General features: G+C 32.4%; 1 protein-coding gene across 4 annotated transcripts in view; it reads left to right on the top strand.

Annotated features, from left to right (window-relative positions):
- Positions 1-22,577, top strand: part of Cp110 (Centriolar coiled coil protein 110kDa) — a 70,026-nt gene that overhangs the window by 31,869 nt on the left and 15,580 nt on the right. For 3 of the 4 annotated variants that reach the window (XR_015042464.1, XM_035356816.2, XM_085821528.1), the window contains 5 exons: positions 3,679-3,890; positions 10,495-11,483; positions 11,787-11,903; positions 11,990-12,091; positions 13,906-14,049. Coding sequence is in view for 2 of the 4 variants with exons in the window: in XM_035356816.2 (XP_035212707.2) it covers positions 3,679-3,890; positions 10,495-11,483; positions 11,787-11,903; positions 11,990-12,091; positions 13,906-14,049 (1,564 nt within the window). In the remaining 2 variants the exon portion in view is untranslated. Of the gene's footprint in view, positions 1-3,678; positions 3,891-10,494; positions 11,484-11,786; positions 11,904-11,989; positions 12,092-13,905; positions 14,050-16,242; positions 16,381-22,577 lie in introns of all 4 variants that reach the window. The other variant, XR_015042465.1, reaches the window with a different exon arrangement.

Here is a 22,577-nt window from a genome sequence, read left to right as displayed (position 1 = left end):
TGTTACAAGCATAATCAATGCTTTTTTTTTCCTTCAGTCTACAACAGCCACTTCCCTTTTCCAATCCATGATTGATAATGTGCAATAATGCAAGGAAGCATTTCATGATGTTTTATGAGAACATCCTGCAAACTTAATGTGTGTACATTATCAGTTGGTGTTCGAAAAGGGAACCAGTGCTGGTGAGTGCCTTTTCTTTAATCCTGGAAAACATTCACAATCAAAGAACTTGTTTCCAGTACCTCTAGAGGACTGCTTTTGTTAATCATGAGGTAAATTATTCTTTCACTTTCAGCTTCAGTCTGAACAAAGAGATTTTCAAACAGTGTATGACAGGGAGGAAAGAGTGCTCAACACCCCTAGAGGGTCTTAGTTCTAACTATACCAGACAAAGTTTCTGCTAAACCTGTTATATTAAAGCATTATGTAATTAAAATATAAATGACTGATTAACAAACTGCTTTTAACCCAAACAGGTTGTTCTTGATCTGAAGAGTCTTTCGCCAGTTTGTGCTGTACAAGGTGCTGAGACGAGTTAATGATCTTTGGTTTTTCTGTTGATTAGTATATATTTGTTTATTTATTGAAAATTTGAATGTATTAAGCGTCTGAGTTTATTAACCAGTGAATTTAATAAGCGGCGGGTGAATGAAGAATGCAACCTTTATCAAAATTCCAGGTTCCTTTGAAGATCAGTGTGAATATTTGCTGACTTGAGTAAAAGTGCTGGCACTTTTTGCAAGTTAACCGTTGTTTGTCAAAGCATAAGTGGTATTAGCACCTTTATGAAGTTCAATAAACATAGCAAAAAATATAACCATCTTCTAGGACATCCATGGTTGGGCTTGGTTAATATTTTAGTGTGTAATCACAGATGGGCATAGAGGTGCCTGCACTCTGTTCTTTAGAATTTGAAAAAAGCAACTTCATCAAAGTGCCATACCTTTGTATAAGTGGGGCTCTGTTTGACCAGGGTACCCTGGTATAAAGGTGCATGCACTCTTATGAAGCAGGTACCGTTATTAAATTCACTTTATGACTTGAGGAAACCAACTTTTATAACCTTTGTATCAGAGTATTTTTATTGGTCATCTAGGTGCAGACATAAAGATGCAGACAGCATTTGGAAGTTCAAATTTATATTCTGGAGGAAGCATCTTTCATTCAGGTGCTGTCACCTTTATGCCAGAGTATCTTTGTAATGGGTTCTGTCTTGGTGAACAGTCGCCGAACTGAGTATAGGTGCTGGCATTTTTAGTGACAAAGTGGACCTAATGCACATCAGTAGCTCGCAAAGTTTTTCGAATTCCCATTAGCCTCTACTCTTGATACCTGAATATCATAGTAATTGTACTCATGTAGGATGTGATGTGAATAATTGTATAAAATGAAAGACTTATTTTATTAGCCGAAGATGATATGTATATATATACACTCACGTTTGGGAAAATTGCAACACCAAGAAGGAATCGTTATAATTGAATGCAATTTAATACACAGTTGAGTGGTAGTGGTACAAATAAATGATTAAATGTTCAAAGCAAACAAACAAGAACAAGAGATCAGAATCAGTATTTTGTGTGGCCACCATGCGCCGCAATAAGTGCTGCTACACGACGTGGCATGGAGTCAAACAAAGTTTGAATGTCTGACTGAGGAAGAGCATTCCATATCGTTTGTACGCGTACCCAAAGTTCGTCTGCAGACGCAACAGGACGAGGATCACGAGCAAGACGCCGACCAATGACATCCCACACATGTTCAATTGGCGACATATCCGGGGAACACGCAGGCCAAGGAAGAAGCTGTACCTGCTGTGCTGCAAAGAAGGATTTGACAATCCGAGCAGTATGAGGGCGGGCATTGTCCTGTTGAAATACAGCGCCTGGCAAGCTTTGAAGGAAGGGAACAGCTTCGGGCTGTAGAACTTCACGGATATACCGGTTGCTGTTCAGATTGCCCACAATTCGTAGCAATTGAGATCGTCTATGATATGCTATGGCGCCCCAGACCATAACTCCGGGTGTTCGTCCACTGTGGCGTTCGATAATGCACTCCGGAAGGTGGCATTCACCGGCATAGCGTCTGACACGAATGCGGCCATCATGGTACCACAAATTAAAGCCGGATTCATCAGAAAACACGAGATGCTGCCAATCAGCACGCCAGTCTCTATGCTGATTGGCCCATTGTAGCCGCAGGCGGCGATGGTCGTGCGTTAGGGGGATCCTGTATAAAGGAGTCCGTGCGCGCAGTCCACACTGCAGCAGACGTCTACGAATTGATGAAGCACACAATGAAACACCTGTAGCTATTGACCACAGTGCTGCCAATTGTCTAGAGGAAACTGTACGGTCCGTCCGCGCCATGCGGACCAGGTGTCTATCATCGCGAGCTGACGTCACATTTCGGGGTCCACTCCCGGATTTCCGAGTTGTCCGACACTCGTCCGTCCACTGCTTCCAAACGCGCATCACTGTGCTGCTGTTACGCTGCACACGAGAGGCTACTGCGCGATACGACAATCCAGCTTCACGAAGGCCGATGATTCTCCCTCGTTCAAACTCTGTAAGTTGTTCAAATCTCGCTCTCTTTCGTCGACGAGGCATAAGTACAGATTGAGTTAACGTTTACCACTAGCAGATAACCACCGATAACCATACACGCCTCGCTACAGCCGTCTATTTATTCGGATCCATCAGCCGTTCAGAGGGCGCTGCTCAGCATACGCATGCGCTATGGATTTGCAATTCTAATCATTTGCATATCATGCGCTACTTTGCATTTCCTGAAAATTTCAGCTCACTCGCGTAAGTCCTTCATGGTGTTGCAATTTTCACAAACGTGAGTGTATATTTAATTTTATAAATTTGATAAGAACACCTACCATAATAAAAGCATTATCACTTTCTATTCCAACATTCAAAGTCCATTTTAATAAGGAACTTCTATTACCATTGGAAATACTATTTGCAATTCAAACTTAAGTTCTTTTACAGCCAAAAAGATAATCGTGTTTTCTCAATATGACAATAATATTTTACACATAAAGTCAGTAATATATGTCCTGAAATTTTCAAGGTTCATTATTAAGACTTCTTAATCCATCTTTGAAATGGCATGTTATGTTTCATATACCTTCAGATCATATCGAAGTCAGTTTTCTAATTAAAAAAGATCTATTTTATACACTCAAAATGCTTTTTATGTAATTAAGTAAAATACATTATTATTTTGCTTTTGATTTTGGAATCATGTATTGTATATAAACTGAAATTTTGTCTATTTATAAATAATCCCTTCCCTTAAACTAATATATTTATGCTTTTTTCCTCTTGGAAGATATGACTGTACATTAAACTTTGGTTGTGATCCACCATCAGTATCATTTTTAGAAATGATTGCCATTTCACAGTTTTTTGTTTGCTAAATTAACATTATTTAATGCATTATGTTCTTGATTTCTGACTAGTTAAATGCAAATAAAATTAAAAACTGAACTATTACTTGAAATTCATTTAAAATTTGAATTAAAAAAAACCAAGCAATAAATTTTTTATTAAGGATATTCCATATTTCTTTTGATTATGCCTTAATTTGTAATAGTTATTTCCATATACTTAAAGTGTACTTAATTTTTAATATGAAGTAAACTAAATTTAAAAAAATATGTTACAGGCAACCTCCTAATTCACCTGATTTAAAAAGTAATGCAAGCAAAGAAATTTTAGTAAAAATATATCAGGAACTGCAAGAAAGCCACAAAATGAGGGTAAAGGAGTTACTAGAAGAGCAAAAGAGACAATGGCTAAAGCTCCAAGAAGAATTTAAACTGCAAGAAAAGATGCTGACTGAAAAACTTAATAATCTCGAAATTTCAGATACTGTTGGTATGCTTTAGTTTCTTTATTATAGAATATTGCATGTACTTATATTTCCTTCCCCCATTTTTACCATACAAAAACCAAAAGGAGAAAATTAACGGAATAATTTAATTTTAAAAGACATGATTGCAGTGACAGAACATTGCAAATGAAAAGTGTTCATGGATACACTACCCATAGTTACTGCAATGTTAATTATTTAAAAGAAACCTACATTGCAATAAAAACACATAATATTAACACTACAATATTTAATTAGATATTTTCAACTCTACTTGAATCTTGCTCTGTTATTGTTGTCCATTGCTACTCCCTAGACCTAAAATCATTTAATGCTGCTACATCTTGCAAGCTGTTGCTATCATCACTGTTATCTTCCTCATTTCTATTCAGTTTGTCTTCCCTAGTGCAACGACCTTCGCAGTTGTCAAGAATATTAGATATTCCCATTCTCTTGAAGCACTTCACTATTATTTCTTCATTAGTTAGAGGCTATGCATCCAAAATCCATGGGCAAAGCAGTTAGAAAGACAAAAATTACCACTACATGGACAAATCCATTTTAAAAGGTTGGGAAGCTTGCTAATGAATGAGGAAAGGGAAAATTACACGAGTACTTAACAAATTTTCAGAGCCTTTTACTAAAATGCTAGGGGAAAAGTATACGAGGAAATACAGTAACTGTTGCATTTGGGTTAAAATTTTACTCAAAGTAGGTCAAAGCAGGGCAGACACTTGTTTTACATGAATTTAAGTTTTATGTGTTTATTTTAAACTGCACTGTACATCGATACAACAGATGTGCTGCAGTAGCATTCCAATACTATGTGACTGCTTATCTGCAAATGCCTGAAATCTGCATACATATTAGTACAGCCACCTTGGTACACCTGGATATTTTTTTTCCTAAGAAAAAGAATGACAACTTAAAAATTATTATTATTTCATACATACATGCTATTATTCAGATATTTTAGCTTTAATGCAATACAGTACAAAGCCCGAAATCCAGACGTCCATTATCTGGAATGATCTATAATCCGGACCTCAAAGCCACAAACTTTTTTTTTTTTTTTTTTGTATGCTTTACGCATGCGTGTAAAGAATGCGCATACATTACTTGCCCTATACTTCCACAGTCATAACACCTTGGTTCTGTACTCTTATTAGGTATAGCACATGCTTTATTTTTGTGTGTTAGTACTTGAATAACCCTTATTCTCCGTATCTCGAATGCAGATTTTCTCATAAATTTTTAATTTCTCTTTGAATTCAGAAATAGTTTTACACCCATACAAAATAATTTTGTTACTACTCTGATCCGGTATCCCATTGATTACATAATCAAGAATTGATGAATCATCAACAGAACCGCGACTGGCTATTTCATGCATGGTAATTAAATATTCGGAAAGGGATTCACCAGGTTTTAAGTGTCGTTTAAGTCCAGGCATAGTCTAAATGAACCGCATTTTTTTCTACTTAGCACGATATTACTTGTGTAATCAGAACAGTTTGGCTTAATGAATTGTTTCTGTAACCATTCCGAAATTTGTTTATCAATTTCATGCTGCTCTGCCGGGAAGGGGGGAGGGGGGCGATCCTCATCTTCAGGGCAGATGTTTTTATTTTATTCAGCTTATAATTCCTTACTAAATGTAGTATTTCATCTCAATGTACTCTCTTTGATATGATTTAAATCAATTTCCTCGTCATTATAAATATCACAAATACACATCAAATAGTTTCTAGTTGCAATTTTCTAATTTCGACTATGTGTAATGCATGCGTTGAAAGAAATGTTCAATAAAGTGAACAAATAAATATTAAGCTTTTTTTTTTTTTGTAAATTTTGATACCCTTTAGATCATAATTGTGCTTTATTTCATAAATTACGGTTTCATATTTTTAATTGTATAATTTCTGCATGCCATCTTACCAGATTTAAATTGATGATCTATAATTCGGAAGAACCTCTAATCTGGAATCGCCGAAGTCCCAACGAGTCCAGATTATGGACTTTGTACTGTATTTATCTTTAAAAGTAATCAATAAAATTACTTACAAACATGTTTTTTTTTTTTTTTTTTTTTTTTTTTTTTGTTTTTGTTTTGGTGAAATTTTGTAGTGATCGCTTTTAACAATACATTCAAAGCAGTTGTTTCCTTAAGCGGCTTGGTATTTGTGGCATATAAATTCTTCTAAATATGATTATATGCAGTCATGGGCTCTTCTTGTGCTTCATATTATGCCATTATGTGGATCGTCATGTTTTTTCTTCATGATGTGTATCCATGCTAGTTGCATGTATGACTGATTGTTTTAAATGTAAATCCAGCTTCTTCTGATTGTTCATTTTTAATATTATGAGCAGCAATTAAAACAGATGATACTTCCTTGCTTAACTTTTCATTAATTTTCTGCATTAATATTGTAGCGATTTTAGCTGTAGCAATTTTTATTGGTAGTGTGATTGAAAATAAGGTAAGTGTTAAATTTCACAAATTGAATTTTAAGGTAAGTTCAACTGCTTATCATAACAAAGTAGTTTGCTTAGCAAAGTAGTCCTTTTCCAAAAGGAAACGATAATCACTTGAGTTCAAACAGAGGTAGCGGAGAAAAAGTCCGGCTACGCTTCCTTGAGGGTTTCTTTTTCCGCTCTTGACAGAGCTTAGTAGTGACTCAGGACGAGCCGTAAAATACACAAGAGAGAAAGGGGCTCTCTAAAGCTTACTAGCGACTCGGGAAGAGCCGTAAAATACAAGAGAAAGGCTCTCTCTTCTCTACGCAACGACTGCGTATCCTTCAGACTAAAAAAAACTCTCTAATTATTTTCACTCACTGTTTTTATGTCCAGGTTTTCAGGGCGTGTCTTGTGCGTCTGCTGCAGTGATTCGCTAAACGTCTTTTTCGGAGCATCTCTCCATTGGTCAACAGGCGCTGATTGTTCTCAGATACTGTCTTGACAACCTGAGAAACTGAAATTTTCCGTGGGAAAATTCAGAACGTCTTTTTGGGAGGTCTATCTAAATTATTTCGAGAAACAGGCAGTTGGCGACAGTCTGTCGCATACACACAATGGACACTCCACAACCCGTGAGAACTTGTATGAAAGTTTTCTCCTTTCGTAAAAACAATATGCTTTCCGCACTTTGTTGGGGGTCACGTTCGACCTCAAGAATTCGTAAGTGTCATCAGGGTGGTCATCTGGCGCCCATTTGAAATCTCCTTTTCCCAGACTTCGTGGGAGCCCGTGGGAAAATAGCTGACAACGTTACAATATCGCCACACGTCTGTTAGAAATTATAACCAGAAATTTTTTTTTATTTGTTTCCTGGCAAATTTCTCCCCAAATCCATTACAGCAGCAGAACAAATCCAGAATTTTATTTTCAATTTGTATCTATTTCAACAATTAAATTTTTTTAGCAGTCATTTTTCTCTTTATTGACATGCAGATTATTAGTATATAATTATTCTGGTCTCTCGTAGTCTTATCAGTGATTTATCAGAACTCTTCATAGAAGAATTTAATACTAATTAATTCTTTTCTCCAGCACTACATAAATTTGGTTGCTGTAGCAAAAGACAGTTGAGTGTTATTAGACCAAATCCAGTCCAAATACCGATGTGTTCATTTCAACATTTCATGCTGCATTCCCAAGAAGATTTTTTCCCTGAAATACTATGTCATCATATGAGAATTTGGCCATTTGTGATTGTGGAAAAATATTGTATTCCTGTAGAAATTTACCACACTTTCTTCTGTTGCTGGCAAATCCCACCAGCATATATTTTAAAATTGAGTTTAAGGTAAAAAATATTTTTGTTAGTCTTTTGAGCCTGTAAACAATGTAAAAAGTACTTTAAAAAATGGCAACTTTGCTTGTTGAAATTAATGGTATTTATGTATTACCCTCTGATCATGAAAGTTAGTTACCATCGAACTGTGAAGGTTGGCAATGATCCTGTCAAAGTTGCATGAGTCATTCCTGTGGAATTCTAAACTGCACTTCTATGTGCATCTCTTACAGTAAAACATTTGTCAGTCTCTCTGCATAATCCATCAAATACCAACTACTGAGGAAGGATTCGATCTGCTCTGTTTTTGTACTGAAAAGGTTTCTTTCCACATTGATTCTCTGGCTCTGGGCCAGCTATAAACAAACTAAAATGCAGCCACATAATATATTTTTTTTTCCAAAGTGGAAGAAAAAATACTGCAATAACAGTTACTTTTGCTCATAAAAACAACAGGTGGCTTATTAAGAATCAATCAATGTTGCATGAAATGAAAGTGTAGATGTTGTGAGAGTGTTTTTATGTTATCCATAGTTGGCACTAAATTGTGCAGCTTGTGACACTGTCACAGTCAATGGTGTAGTACATTAAATGTCAAACTATGTAGTTACATGTGTGGTTGCCAGAGTTTGGCAACTTCTGCTAAGGAGTTGTGTTGACACATAAGATGTGCATGAAATAAGTTTTTTTTTATATAAATATGGAAATAAACTTTTTGGTAAAAATACATTATATTTTTTAAATATTCTAATCAAAGATGTGAATTATTTTTATTGCTAAATGCCGCAAGAATCAACATAATATTTGTAAATTTGTGGGATTAGTTTTGAAGGTGATTAGTCCTAGTCAATTACAATATGAAATCAATATACAATATATAATCTCGTCGAATTACAATATATAATCTCGTCCTTCAGCTGTTGAAGCGCAAAGGATAAAAATGAAAGGAAATAAGTCAAACTACTGGTACCATCTGTTGATGAAAAATGAAAACAACTATGAAATAATTTCCTTTAAAGCTGAGGGTTAATACAGATTGGAATTGGAAGCATTAACTAGAACTGAGAGATTTTTATAAATTTTTATGAATTTTAACAACTTAAGCTAATTTTTGGAAACATAGACCTTTCAGAAAACTAAACAGATAATGCAATAAGGTCAAGGATTGCTGAGACTTTCATATTGTAATTGACTAGGAATATTCATATCAAGTTTAACAGAAGAATTGGTACTGTTCTGTTATTGGGACCGGAATTGTCACCAAATGTTCTGATAAACTCATTCGTATGAAGTCGCGAAAATTTAGTTTTAAATCATTATAAAACTAGACTGTTTTTGCTTTTTTTTTTTAAGTAATATAAAAATTTGGGACTTGCTTAATGTTGAAACATCTGCCATAAAATTTCCTCAGGAATAAGGAATAATTCATTCAAAAAAAAAAAAAAAAAGTGCCTGAAAAGCCATACAATGAAGCTGTACTTCAGAGGAAACACCGAAATGGAGATGTAAAGATATTTTTTACCAAGGGAAAAAATAGAATTATGTTCTCAAAATTAACTTGATATGAATCATTGCATTGTTGTTGATTGGAATAGTTATGTAAGGGAAGGGGTTAAATATAAGGGGTTAAAATAGGTGGCACTGGTAATATTGTCAAAGTTGGCCAAAAGCCTGTTTTCGCACCGAAAAAACAGTGTTGGTCATATTCTTCTATTCTAGTGGGTGTGTAGCGGGATTTTCCAAGAAACAAAAGAATGTTTCTAGTTGCTGTGCCTAACCACTATGCCAGAACTTTGCTTAAAGTTATTGTAGAAAAGATTATTAATGGTACTACAGTATACTCAAACTGTTGGAAAGGTGTAACACTGAAGAGCTGAAAGAGGTCAATTTTGAACATTTCTGCATTAACCATATACTATATAATTTTATCGATCCTGGTACTGGTTGTCACACACAAACTATTAAAATGTTATGGCACAGAGCGAAGCCGCGAAAGAAGTGCCAATGCGGCACTGACCGTTTTTGACTTCTAAATTAATACTTATTTGGCATATTATTTTATCTCAATTAGATTCATATTTAATTGAGTTTATATGGCGGCAAAAGTGCCCTAAAATGCATATTTTTCAGACATTTTAAATGATATTCGCAGTTTTATGCCTCCATGTCAATGCTAATTCCCAAACTTTTTTTTTGTGTGTGTGTGTGTGTGTATGATTTCTTTGGCAAGTTTTTTAATTTGCATTAAAAATTTTGTAATTTGTCAAATGTTTGCTATTTTTCCTCTTGAATATTTTTTATCTTAATGGTATTGTAAATGTTTTTCCGATTATTTTTATGCCTTGAATTTTTCGCCAAAGTGCAAGCTTTTGGCAATATCTGAATCCGGTCCCGATAACAGAACAGTACCAAACAGTTATGCAAGTATGGACATACATAATGGATGTAAATATTTATATAACTAATAAATTAATTAATTCTTAACATTTTCAATGTGAATTAGGTTTCTAATTTTCTCTAAAATTGTTTACAATGTTATGTGATTTTGGACTGTGCTTGGGAACGGATTATAATTGTTCCCATGTTAAATTCTAGGAAATGGTATCCCACATAATAGACATTTCACAGTATAAATGTTGTTCTGGAACAGATTGCATTCACTATGTTAGGCGCAGCCCTATTTGTAAAATTATTTCCTGTTGTGTAATTAATGTAAAAATGTTATAATGTTTTATTTAAAATGTGTACATATAACATTTAACTATTATCCTAGTTGATGCATTTTAATAACTTTTTTTTTTCCATTTCAGCTGAAGGTTTTAGTGCATTATCTGATATTGGTTCTTTTGATGATGGTAATAACATATGCGAAGAACTAGTTGCACAAGATGTTTCCTCTAGTCAGAATTCAGGTGTCCTCTCACCTGGCAGTTATCTTGAACATAACAGGGACTTTGGTGAGCACAGTAAAAGCTCTTTTGAACATTTGGAACATGTACCTGATGCATTTTTAGATACGAGAAACAAAATTAGAGCCTTGCCTTCTGTGGTAAATGGAGTAAATTCTGAACACAATTCAGAATCTCTTAATTGTGATAATGCAACTGATATAAATGCTATCAAAGATCATACTAGGTATGAAAATACAATGAATGGAGATATGCTAAGTGAAGGTAATTATAATTTTTTGCCAATTCATGGAAAAGAGTTAAGAAATGATAGCATGATTTCAGTTTCACATATTCAGCCTGGAAATACTTCTAGTCCGAAGAGTCCTAATACAAGTGAGAAAAATGTTGTAGATGCAATAGATATACACATACGATCACAAATGCACAATGATCATGTTAGAAATAATATTTTTAATGATACTAACTCTAGAATGTTCTATGCATCTTGTTCTAGTGATCTAGATACTACATCAAATAGCAATAAAAGTCCTAAAATTCTAGATCAGAATATATATGCTTTCAGTAAAGTAAGCCCTTACTCTAGACCTCCTGAACTTTTATATGGTGAGAAATTTTCTCATAATGTTCATAATTTTTGTACATCTGAAAATTTGAATCACAAGCCTGTGAAAGATCAAAGTTTATATTTTAATAGTTTTGAGAGTTCAGATGACATGAAAGAAGTACAGCATTTATCTAATGGAATTACAGAACCATGTAAAGAATCCAAAAGTCCAAATAAAACTTATGTGTTATCTCGAGAGCATACCAGTTTATGCTGTCAAGCAAGATTTGAAAGTCATGCCCCTTTGTGCAATAAAATAAAGAAAAAGGAAAAAATTAATCTGGTGAGTAACATTTGTATGTGGCGAGGGAGGGAACAACTACTGTAAATTTCTTTTAAGTCCTTTTTTTTTTTTTTTTTTTTTTTCAGTGCTGTAAATGTTGGAAAATTAACTGAACTATTTTTTACAATTAAGTTTTATTTTCTCCACCTCTCATAAATGTATTTAATGGTATTCTGTTATTGAAAGACTTTCCTTTAGTAAGTTTTAAGTAGTATTTTTTCCCTTCCAAAATTAAATGTTTTTTCAGCGACATTTATTTAATTAAACTTTAATTTATTTATTTTTTTTAACTGTCAATTTTAGGTTAATGAACCTGCCATTTTGAAGAAATTCGAGAAGCTTCCAGCATTTGTTAAAGGTTACTTAACCAGACGTTTGTTGAAGACTGAACGTGTTCAACAGTTAACAAATACACTTCAGGTATTCAAGTTAAGTTTTATGTTTAGAAATTATTTATGAACTTTATAATTTTAATGAAAATTTTATTTTATTTATTTATTTTTTAGGATACTCTTTTGCTGTTAGGAAAACTAAGAAAAGAGCAGGCCTTGAAAGGAGGTCAAATTTCTGAAGCTGATCTAAAACTTCAAAAACAATTGCTTGTACAGGTATTTAAAATCTAAATTTTATAATCTTTCTATATGCTATGTAGAAATTGTATGATTTACAATTATGATATTCAAGTATACTGCCTTATAAAGAAAATGTCATGCCATAAAAGAATGCTTAAAAACAGACCAAAATTTCTACATATATAAATAATCAACCCCATAAGAAATGATTTAACCAAAAAAAAGGGGGGGGGACTGTTCTATATCTCCTGTTCTACCCGGCCGATTGACAATATTCATTTTTCATGTCTTAAAAGCATGACTAAGATAAAGATAAATATTAGATTTTTATATAGTATTCTTGTAACACATGCATTTTGATACAAATCTAACTTTTTCTGAAATGACATGCAAATTTTTTCCCACGTTTCAATTCTACGACTCAAATTATATCTAAAAACCAAATTTTGTAAAATTTGATGTTAAATTTAATCAGTAATTTGAAAATTTACCTTGGCGCACTTTTTTTATTTTGTGCCAAGAATTATTCACTGGCCAAACTTCTCTTTGTGGCAACCTATTTCTCTTTCTCTCTCATTCTGTGTGGGATGGAAAAATTATCCTTCCCCCCCTTTATTATTATTATTTTTTTTTATTTTTACATCGTGGTATTTTTTAATCACAGTTGTTATTTTGAGATTCCCCCCAACACTGTTTAGAATTTTGTTTTAATAAATTTTTTAATGAATTATTCAGAAAAGATATATAAATGAGAGGTTGAGCCCTTGCCAACCAAAGATGTGCATTTCAGTGTTTGCCTTCAAAGTCCGAGCTCGAATTAACACTCGAACGACAAGTTTTCGGTTTTATCGATTTTGTGCATTCTCTGTGACTTTTCCACTAAACTGATTGTGCAGCTTTTCGTCTCATTCATTCTCTCTCCCAACACTGTTGTAAGTTCAGGTTGGAATTCTAATATCCCTCTTTTCTGCATCTCAGAGTTGAATGCAACTCTATGTTCTATGGTAATTATTGCTCATCTGGATGAGTACTATCACCCCTCTTAATTTTTAAAAATAATTTACAATTACCCTATATGTATGTGAGTATATGTGTACATATACTCGCATACATACATACACATGGGCATATGTGCATACATTTCTGAATCTGTTCCTGATAACAGAAGAGTACCCAAAATTCTGCCATTTATTGCAGCTGCCTTGTTTGAATTGCCTTTGTGCTGGCTGATTTATGTGCTATCTGCTCATAAAATGGGAAACAAAAAAAAAAAAAAAAAAAAAAAAAAAAAAAAAAAATGTCTCTACCTGCACGTTATGGGATTCTATGAGCACTCTGCATTCTGTGGGATAGCTTTAGATTAATCATTCTTGATGCATTGTCACAGAGTTCAATGACTGGATGTGAAGTTTGGAAATTGGATATATCATTTGGATTTTGGCTGCTGAGATGGAAATATCATCTGCAAAGGTTCCAGTTGTACTGAACTCTTAAAATTGTAATAATGTGCAAGTCAATTTATTTATGAATTTTGATTTTAAATTATATGTGCCAGTTAAACTCCATGAGAAAATGGAATTATTTGGACTTTCATTACATGTTACTCCAAATTGCTGTAGTTTATAAATGTGTTGTGTCAGAATATTATACCATCTAAAACATATTTATCAAAACTTCTGCATTAAAAAAAATATTGTAGTTCAATAGTTTGAATCAAATGTACATAGATTTTGCAGTTACATCTGTGCAACCATGAATAGTGACATAGTTTCTCTTTACATGATAAATAATAATGCATTATTTTTACAATATCTGTTTTCTAATATTTAGTTTAAATATTTTCTTCTTAGCTGTTTAACACTCTTGACAGTGTTCACGATATTTTTTATAAAATAAGCACAAAAGAAAGGATGGAAATCATTGCAGAATCTCGCCATCTTCGCCTTAAACAAAAGAAGGAGAAGAATTTGAAAGAAAGCCCTGCATCTTCTGAAGTAAAAATACTAGATATTTAATATATTAATATTTTATTTTTATTATGATATTCTTTATAAAATTAACACATAGAAGATTAATACTTTTTGCATGATGTGTGGGGATGCTTTCTAAAATGTATCTCATATTTGAATAGGAACTTAAATGTAATAAAACATTTTACTGTGTTTGTAGAATGCTAGATATTTAAATTGATTGTAAAAAATTATGCAGTCACTTATGTACTACCATTGAGTTATTTGTTATAATAGATATACATTTCTTTATATATAATAAAACTGCTAGTAATTCAAATTTAAATTTGATGTTCTTGAGTTATAAAGATGCTGAAGTATTTAAAAATGAGCTGTTATTTTATCTAGTTTTTTCACAAGTTATAGCATTTAGGCCATTACATTTTCTTTCTTTTAGAATATCTTCTGCATTTCATATCAGCTGTCTTATATGCAAATCTTTCCCTGCTGTAGTAAACACTTTAAAAAAGTGGCAGAGAATATATACATTTGAGCTAATACAGTATTCAAAAGCACTCATTAAATGAGTGAACTTGTTTGGCAAAGTAATGTTTCACATCAGAATAATTTTTCATATAGGTTTGATTGTTAGAAATGATTTTTTAAGAGTCACTTATTTTTGACCCTGCAGCTCATCGAAATTAAAGGGTAAAAGAAAAGAAAATATATGTTTTCTGATTAAACTTTTCTACCAGTCTGCAATGGTGCAATTATTTATTTTCATTATTTGGAATTGAAAGTATAATTGGACTTCTGCACATAGGTTAGTGCAAGAAATATATAAATTAGGCAATTGATATCATGTTATGTAATAGACAGATGTTAGAATGTGGTTGTGTGCGGTTGTTTAAAATCAATATGCTTTTTGAGCATGATGAGTATTCATTAGCTATGGCATCATTTAAATTAAAAGCGAAATTGGCAATTAACTGATAGAATGTAGAACTAGGAAACACAAAATAGGAAGTTGTTTATGATCTGAATATCCTAAATTGTCATATTAATAACATGAAAGTATTTTTTAAGCAGTGATTCAATTAGTAATCATCCTCGTGATTCAATTAGTAATCATCCTCATGATTCAATTAGCAATCATCCTCTGTGAGAGTGGCCAAGAGCAGCAGTTGCATCAAAAAGCCATTTTCTTTGTTAGCTCAAAGTCATGGAATATAAGCTGAATTACTGTTCCATTTCACTTTGGAAGTTTCCACCACCTTCAAAATTTTTCGTCAGCTCCATCACCACTTTTATTTGTATGTCTTCTGCACTGTTGGCACCACTTCTAAACCAATGATCTTTTCTTCATTTTCTTGTGCAATCTTCATTTTCATGGCATTCTCTTTAGCACTCTTTAAATCTTTATTATCAGGTATCCAGAGTACTTGTTGTATGGCCAAATCCCTAACAGTACCCACAAAATATTGAAGACTCAGTGTGTTTTCAGTCTTTAAATTTTTATTTATCAGCTATCTGGAGTGTTTGTTATACTACATTATTATTCATAACAGCAACCACAAAATATTAAAGAATCAGTATATCTTAATTTCTTGGTCACAGTCTGTAAATGCTAATTTTATTCATTTTTCAGTGTTGGTACCTAATTCTTAAAGGGCTTGATTTTATGTTGTCAGGTCTTAAATGCAGTCGGTGGTAATTCTTGAAAAATGTTTCATTTCATTGCAGTTCTAACATATTAACTAAGGAAGTCAAACAACAAAAATCAGCATTATATTTACAAAATTTTCACAAGACTAGTTTCGATGGTTTTACCAAACCACCATCCTCAGCTGCAAAACCGCAAATGATTTGCCGTGTTATTGTGTCTTAATATTAACTAAGGCTTCAATATCTGAAAATTTTTCAGCTGGAAACATCTGTAAAATACCAGCAACCTCTTTGAAAAATGCAGGTGACAATATCCTACTGATTTGCCTGCAAAATCATTTCAAACTGAGTCTTATATGTGTTCTGTGATGACGTGTCATATGGCAAGACCTTAACTGCTATGAGAAAGCTGAACTGGATATTGTTCAAAGCAGATTGGGTTGTCATCTTGTTTATAGATGAAACGGGACCTAAAACTTTTGTTTTAATCTTAGAATTTCTTTGTTTTATGTCTTGTTTAATGCAGAAATTTCTTGATTAACATTCTCTCTCTCTCTTATTTTTCTTCTATAGTGACTGCTGTGTCATTTACAGTGCTGAGAATTTCCCCTTCGACGGCAGCAGTGCTCTCCTTTATTTCTGTTCCATCCTTCCTCATCACAACAGCATTTTCCATCACTGAAGGTCATCTCAGCATTTGTTTCAATCAAGGTCTTCATTTCAGCATCTTTAGTTGCTGTTTTGTTTTGGCTGGTAGTATTAATTTCTGTAACAACTGTCAGTAACTCTTCCATCTTCCTGGTTTTGACTTTAAAAAAAAATCCACAACTCTGAGACCAGTTGTTATGGGCTATGGGTTAATTGATATCTCTCTAAACGATCACTCCCAATAAACAAGGAGAAATTGCCAATTTATTCCAAAAATCAACTATATGCAATAAAATAAGTAACTGAGCTCAAAGAGAATATGGATATTAAGCAATTCCTCCTTAGTGTTCAAGAAATATCAGTTGCCAAAATAACTTACCAAGTAAACTCTAAATCACAATTAAGCTCATGCTAAATCTCACAGCTGAATAACAACAAACTAGCAACAATAACTGCTTGTCTGAATGTTCAGAGGCATATTTATATAGTGTAATACGAGTACAAGGTCGATGTGACATGAGCTTCTCGAATCTTGGGAAGAACTGGTTGGCAAGGCCCATTGAGAGTGTATTTGCTCATATCTCCTTTTCTTGTTTGAGCTATTTGTACAATTTAAATGTTGCTGCATTCAGAACTGAAAGATCAATAGTTTCATAGGAAGGGGAAGGCACTTATCTTCAAAATAAGAGGCCACAAAGGCAAAGCAATCCCTAAAAGCAGGAACTAAATAAACTAATAAATCACTTCATATTACCTCCCCCCCAAAAAAACGTGACTGTTATCAACAATTTTAAAGTTGTTCAAGTGCCGCTAAGCCTCTTTTTTTATGGCGGCCATTGATTGTTTACATTTGAAACAGCAGACTAGTGGATTTGTTGCCAATCTAGAGAAACTTAGCTTTGCAACAACAAAGATAACACCTTCATTTATTATTCCCAATTAAATCATGCTTAATCCTTTTTGGAATTTTTTCGAGGAAATAAGTGTTTAAGATTTACTTCGTAATTTTTAATATAGATATTTTGAGTTTTTATGTATTTTTGCCTTCTTATGAAGTAAGAACTGAATTAATTGAATGAGAAATACTCAATCGTCTGTGAAAAACTGTTTCCTTTTTGTTTTGTTTGCTTAATTTCTTTTATACATAATTCTAGCTTTATTATAGTATTTGAATAGAACATGTGGCAATGATTAGATAATTCTATTCTTTAAATGATATAAATATTGTGCATTATGAGTTATAATATGAACGAAATATAATACTGTTAAGTGAATCTAGTGCCAGAGTGTCGCTATGGTAAACAAATACTAGAGTGAATTTTAAAGAATGCATTTATTCTATTGTGGTTTATGTGCTGTTGGCGAAGTAGATTTTATTCAATCCAATAAGTTTAAATGAAATGCAAGAAAAAGTGTGTATAATTTAATATTCCATACAAGGAAGTCGTGGTGTACACATCAGATTTTTTTGTTCATGAAAGATCCTATTTCAATGGAAGCTTTTTTGAATGGTTTAGGGTGAATCATCTAAAAGTGATAGCATTGAGCTGCATGTCCATACTATGGTAAAATTGGTTTCAAAGCATGGAGGATCATTTTCTCGTTTTTAATTTTTCATAAATTTAACTCAATATTTTTAGATACAAGTGCTAAACATGTTAATTCATGTCAAATAATGCTTTTGCAAAATTGTTTTTAATATTTTTTCACTTAGTAATAGTTCAGTTTTATTTCTGTAAATATTCTTCAATTTTAACATGCATTGTGGAATGCAAGTCCATTATTCTAATTGTTATAGTGAGACCAATATGATAATAACTTTGACTTAGAAGAGGAGGGCTAGTTCATAGAGCTTTTCCCCCTTAAACAGAAAGTGAGGAGTGATGACATAGTCATGTTGACACTGACTGCAATTTGCAGCAGAGAAATAAATGTTTTAAATTTAAAAAAACAGTGCATGAAAAAATAGCTTTAATTTAGAAGAGAATTTAAATTTAAGAAAACCGTGCATGAAAAAATAGCTTTAATTTAGAAGAGAAGATGTTATTACTGTAAGCATTTATAATGTTAAAAAGTTAATAGTACTTATTTATTAATTTTAAAATAATAGATAAAATATGCTGCATTTTCTTAAAAGTTGCAGGTTTTTTCTACTGTGCATTTATTATTAAATCATGATGGAAAAAACTATGGCATCCATTATCTTTTCTTCATCTGCATACTAAGTGAAAGAATTCTAATACTCTTTCTAAGATAACTATAATAAAAGTTTTTTAAAGTTAGTCCCTTTCCCCCCAAAAAACTTGCTTTGGCGTAGTTTTGAATATATATGTAAGTTCCCCCCCCCCTGCTGTTAAAGAAGAGGAACTTACATTTGACTGCTTCTGAAATTGATAGTTTTATTCAAAATTTAATCTAATCTAAGATTGCTTTTTAGACCTAATTATAAATTTTACATTGGCGTGTTTCTCTTCTGATTTGATATAATAACAGGTATTTTTAAAATAATTTTCTAACTTATATGCACATATATACACATATATTACATTTTAATAAGTACAAGATCATTGCCTTGAGCTTGATATGAGAATTACTTAATCTTTCAACAGAGGGCCGAAGGAGGAAGATCTTTTTGATGCAAAATTACTTTGACATTCTATATGATTATAAATTGCCTTAAATACTGAGCCAGCTTTGTTTTTTACAAATAATCAATGCATTTTTGTGTATTTTTACCGTTAGGACATTTCTTCATGCCTTTTCTTCAAACTTAATTCGTGTAATCTTCCAAAAGTACTCTGCATTATTTTTCGTTTCTTCGCAAAGTATTGGATTTTAACACTTGTTTTTGCAGCAATCCAAGTAAGCGATTTTTCATGTGATCTTCACAATGATTGTATAGAACATGTTCATATCAAATTCTTGCATTCTTCACATTAATAGAATCCTGTCTTTGACACATGTATCCATTTTTTTTACCGAAAAGCAAATTGACCTTTGGAAAAATATGAAATACAATATCCCTGTCTTTCTCATTTCTGTACATTTTATGGCACTTTGCCACAACTCAAGAAGACATATTACATAAACGATACTTTACAACAGTGGTCTCAAACTTACATTGCACATGGGCCAATGCACAATTTGAAAGTATCTAATGGGCAGCAATTGAAAACAAAACAAACAAAAAAAAAAAAAAAAAGAGAGAGAGACAGTATTTTTTTTTTTAAACAAAACAACGTTTGTTAATTAAAAACTTTTTACTAGATACTTGTGAAAACATATGAATGAAAATAACATAAAGAAAAATATCAAATTTGCACGAAATCTAAAAGTTGGTATCTGGAAGAAATTTCTGTTGGTCACAATTTCAAATTCAGACAGACAGTTAAATTTTAGAATTTTCAATGTGGCATTTATTCAACTAATTGTAATATGTTGAATTACTGAGTAACTTACTTTTGATTTAAACTAAAAAGAAATATACAAAAGCTTCCCAAGAATAAAACTTGAGATTAAATAATGATAACCTATTCTTTTGCTTTTAATTATGAGATTTTTTTATGACACGAAAGAGAAAAAGTAATATTTGTATATAAATTACTCTAAATATCCTCTTTTTTTTTTTTTTTTTTTCTTTTTTTTTTTTACTGCATCTTTTAGCTACATCACCTTACGATGTTTCTATTTTCTTGAAGTTTGTAATCTTGGATTAAATTTCACAAAAAGTATCATCACAAATTGTAGATACTCATCAGCAGTCTGGTTCTTTTCATAGACTTACTAATTTTCAATACGAAGAAAAAACTGGTCACATGTAAATGTACTCAAAAACAAAGCAAGTATTCTTATTGCAAAAATTTGTAACTTAAGATATTTATCTTTTGAGGAGTACTAATAAAAGTTAATCAAATTTGTATCTTAAAATCTTTTAAGATTTATATTACAGTGTAAATTATTTAGCTCTATTTCTAGATTTTCTGAAGAGTTACATTCATTTTTGGTAATGAATATAACATAAAACTGGACTCTAAACCATTAAAATCTTAAACTTTTTCTTCAAATTCTTGTCATAATAGTGCTGATAAATTTATGGGAAAAGTATTTGCAGGCAGCGTAAAGTTACTTCGAAGGCTGCATTTGGAATGTGAGCCGTCAGTTTGATTGGGACAATGCTTTACTAGAAAAAAAGTGTATGTGATTAAAATTAATTTTGGATATCCACATTGCTAGTTTTAAACAGGCGAAGTTAGAGCAGATGCAACATAGTGATGTCAGACTACTTCCTGCTACCTTCCCCCCCCCCCATACGAGGATCCCGTTGGCGAGGAATCACGCAAAGGAATGAGCTAGCCCTTCTGTTTAATCCTGGTAATAACTCTATCTGTATGTAACTGAATCTTATATAAGGCCAACATATTAATAACTGTAAATTTCATTTTAAAATACTAATGTCACTGTGAAATTTTTGAGATACTAAATCTTAAATGAGCTAAATGGTGCATATTAAACTTGCCAAATTTTAGATGTGTTCAAAGTAATTACCTCCAATATCAGTGCATTTTTATAGGCAAATTTTTCAAAGACTAAATGCTTCAAGACATGCATTTGTTAGAATTGATGAAAAACATGCTTTTATATCCTCATCATCTGGAAGAATGGAATTGACCACCATATAAATTTTATTTTACATTAAAAAACAGCCAAAAGTCATGCATTGCCAGATCTGGAGAATACAGTGGATATTCTGTCACTTCAGTATGTTTTTGTGCAGGAAATAAGTTTTTTTTTTCTTTTTTTCTGTTGAATGAGGAGATGTATTATCGTGGTGAAGCATTAGTCCTCAAATATTCAATTCCCGAAAAATTTCTGGAAGACATTTAGTGGTGTACCAGTTAGTTGGTTGGTCTTCTTTTTCCTCTAACTTGATTGTTTTCAAAAAGCAGTGTACATTACTTTTTCCATTCCTTGTTGTCGTTTTACTATTATTAGTTAGGTTCATCTTCAAAGACCCATAATTTTGATGCATCAAACAATGGTATGTGTTTTTCATCACAAGTTCTGATTTTGATTTTAGAAATAATATGGTGTCTGCCATCATTAAGTAATTTTCCACTTTCATTGCTGATTCTAACAAGCTGTGGTTTTTTTGGTGTTCTGTTAATTTATGGTAGACCCAACAATACACTAATTTATTTCATATTCATGTGTGATTTTATGTATAGTTGTGGATACAATGTTAAGTCTTTCTGTATCATTTAGTAGATACAATGCTTATCATTGATTAACATTTTTTGTATGTCTGACACATTTTCTGGGATTATGGCTGACAAAGGACTTCCTATGTGTTTTTCCCCAGAAGAGAATTTGAACCTCTTCAAAATTTTCTAAAACATCTCAATACAGTGGCTTGAGATAAAGCTTCATTTCCATGTGCTAATTGTAGATGTTGTAAGCATTCTTCTTGATTTAGCCCCACCTTTAAATTATGAGAAATCATAGCATGATAATGCTCTCATGTCATCTCCATTTTCCTTTTTTTCAAAATTTACTCTACAATGGATAAACTACAATTGTTACATCAAACTGTCGTAGACATAAGAGAGTTTAAATTTACGTATCGAACAATAATTGTTTTAGCACATAATTTTCGCCTGTATCAAAATTAAAAAAATTACTATTTATTATTACTATTTATTAGTTGATTGCATATGATAAGAATTAATGGAAACATAAAAGTTAAACTTGATTTTTTACATGCATGTATAGACTGTGTGTATGTATTTATATATATATATATAATTTATTTTTAGCTTATCTTTTTTAAGATCTTTACACAAAGTTATAAAATATTTTGCTTCTTTAGCATAACATTTACTTTAGCACTGCTGAATAAAGTATTTGGTATGATGCATACCTATTAATTTAGAAGTCCAACAAAAATCAGCGTTATATTTGCAAATTTTCACAGGACTAGTTTTGATGGTTTTACCAAACCATCATCCTCAGCTGCCAAAGTGCAGATGAACAAGATAAGGTAAGATAACAGGTTGGACAGGAGTTAAGCTACTGGTGCTGTATGTTGATGAAACAGATGGTGCCAGTAGCTTAACTAAACATAATTTTCTTAAAGGCTGAAGGTAAAGATGGATTGGAATTAGGGTCATTAACTAGAACAGAAAGATTTTTTTTTGAATGTGAAATGCCTTCAGTTTTCTTGTTTCATCAATAGATGTCGCCAGTAGCTTAACTCCTCTCCA

Source organism: Stegodyphus dumicola, chromosome 8, assembly GCF_044657685.1.
Source record: "Stegodyphus dumicola isolate Sdum_Otavi_A_Nest chromosome 8, ASM4465768v1".
NCBI lineage: Eukaryota > Metazoa > Arthropoda > Arachnida > Araneae > Eresidae > Stegodyphus > Stegodyphus dumicola.
Note: the sequence above shows the minus strand (reverse complement) of the source record. Positions and strands in the feature narration are given on the sequence as shown.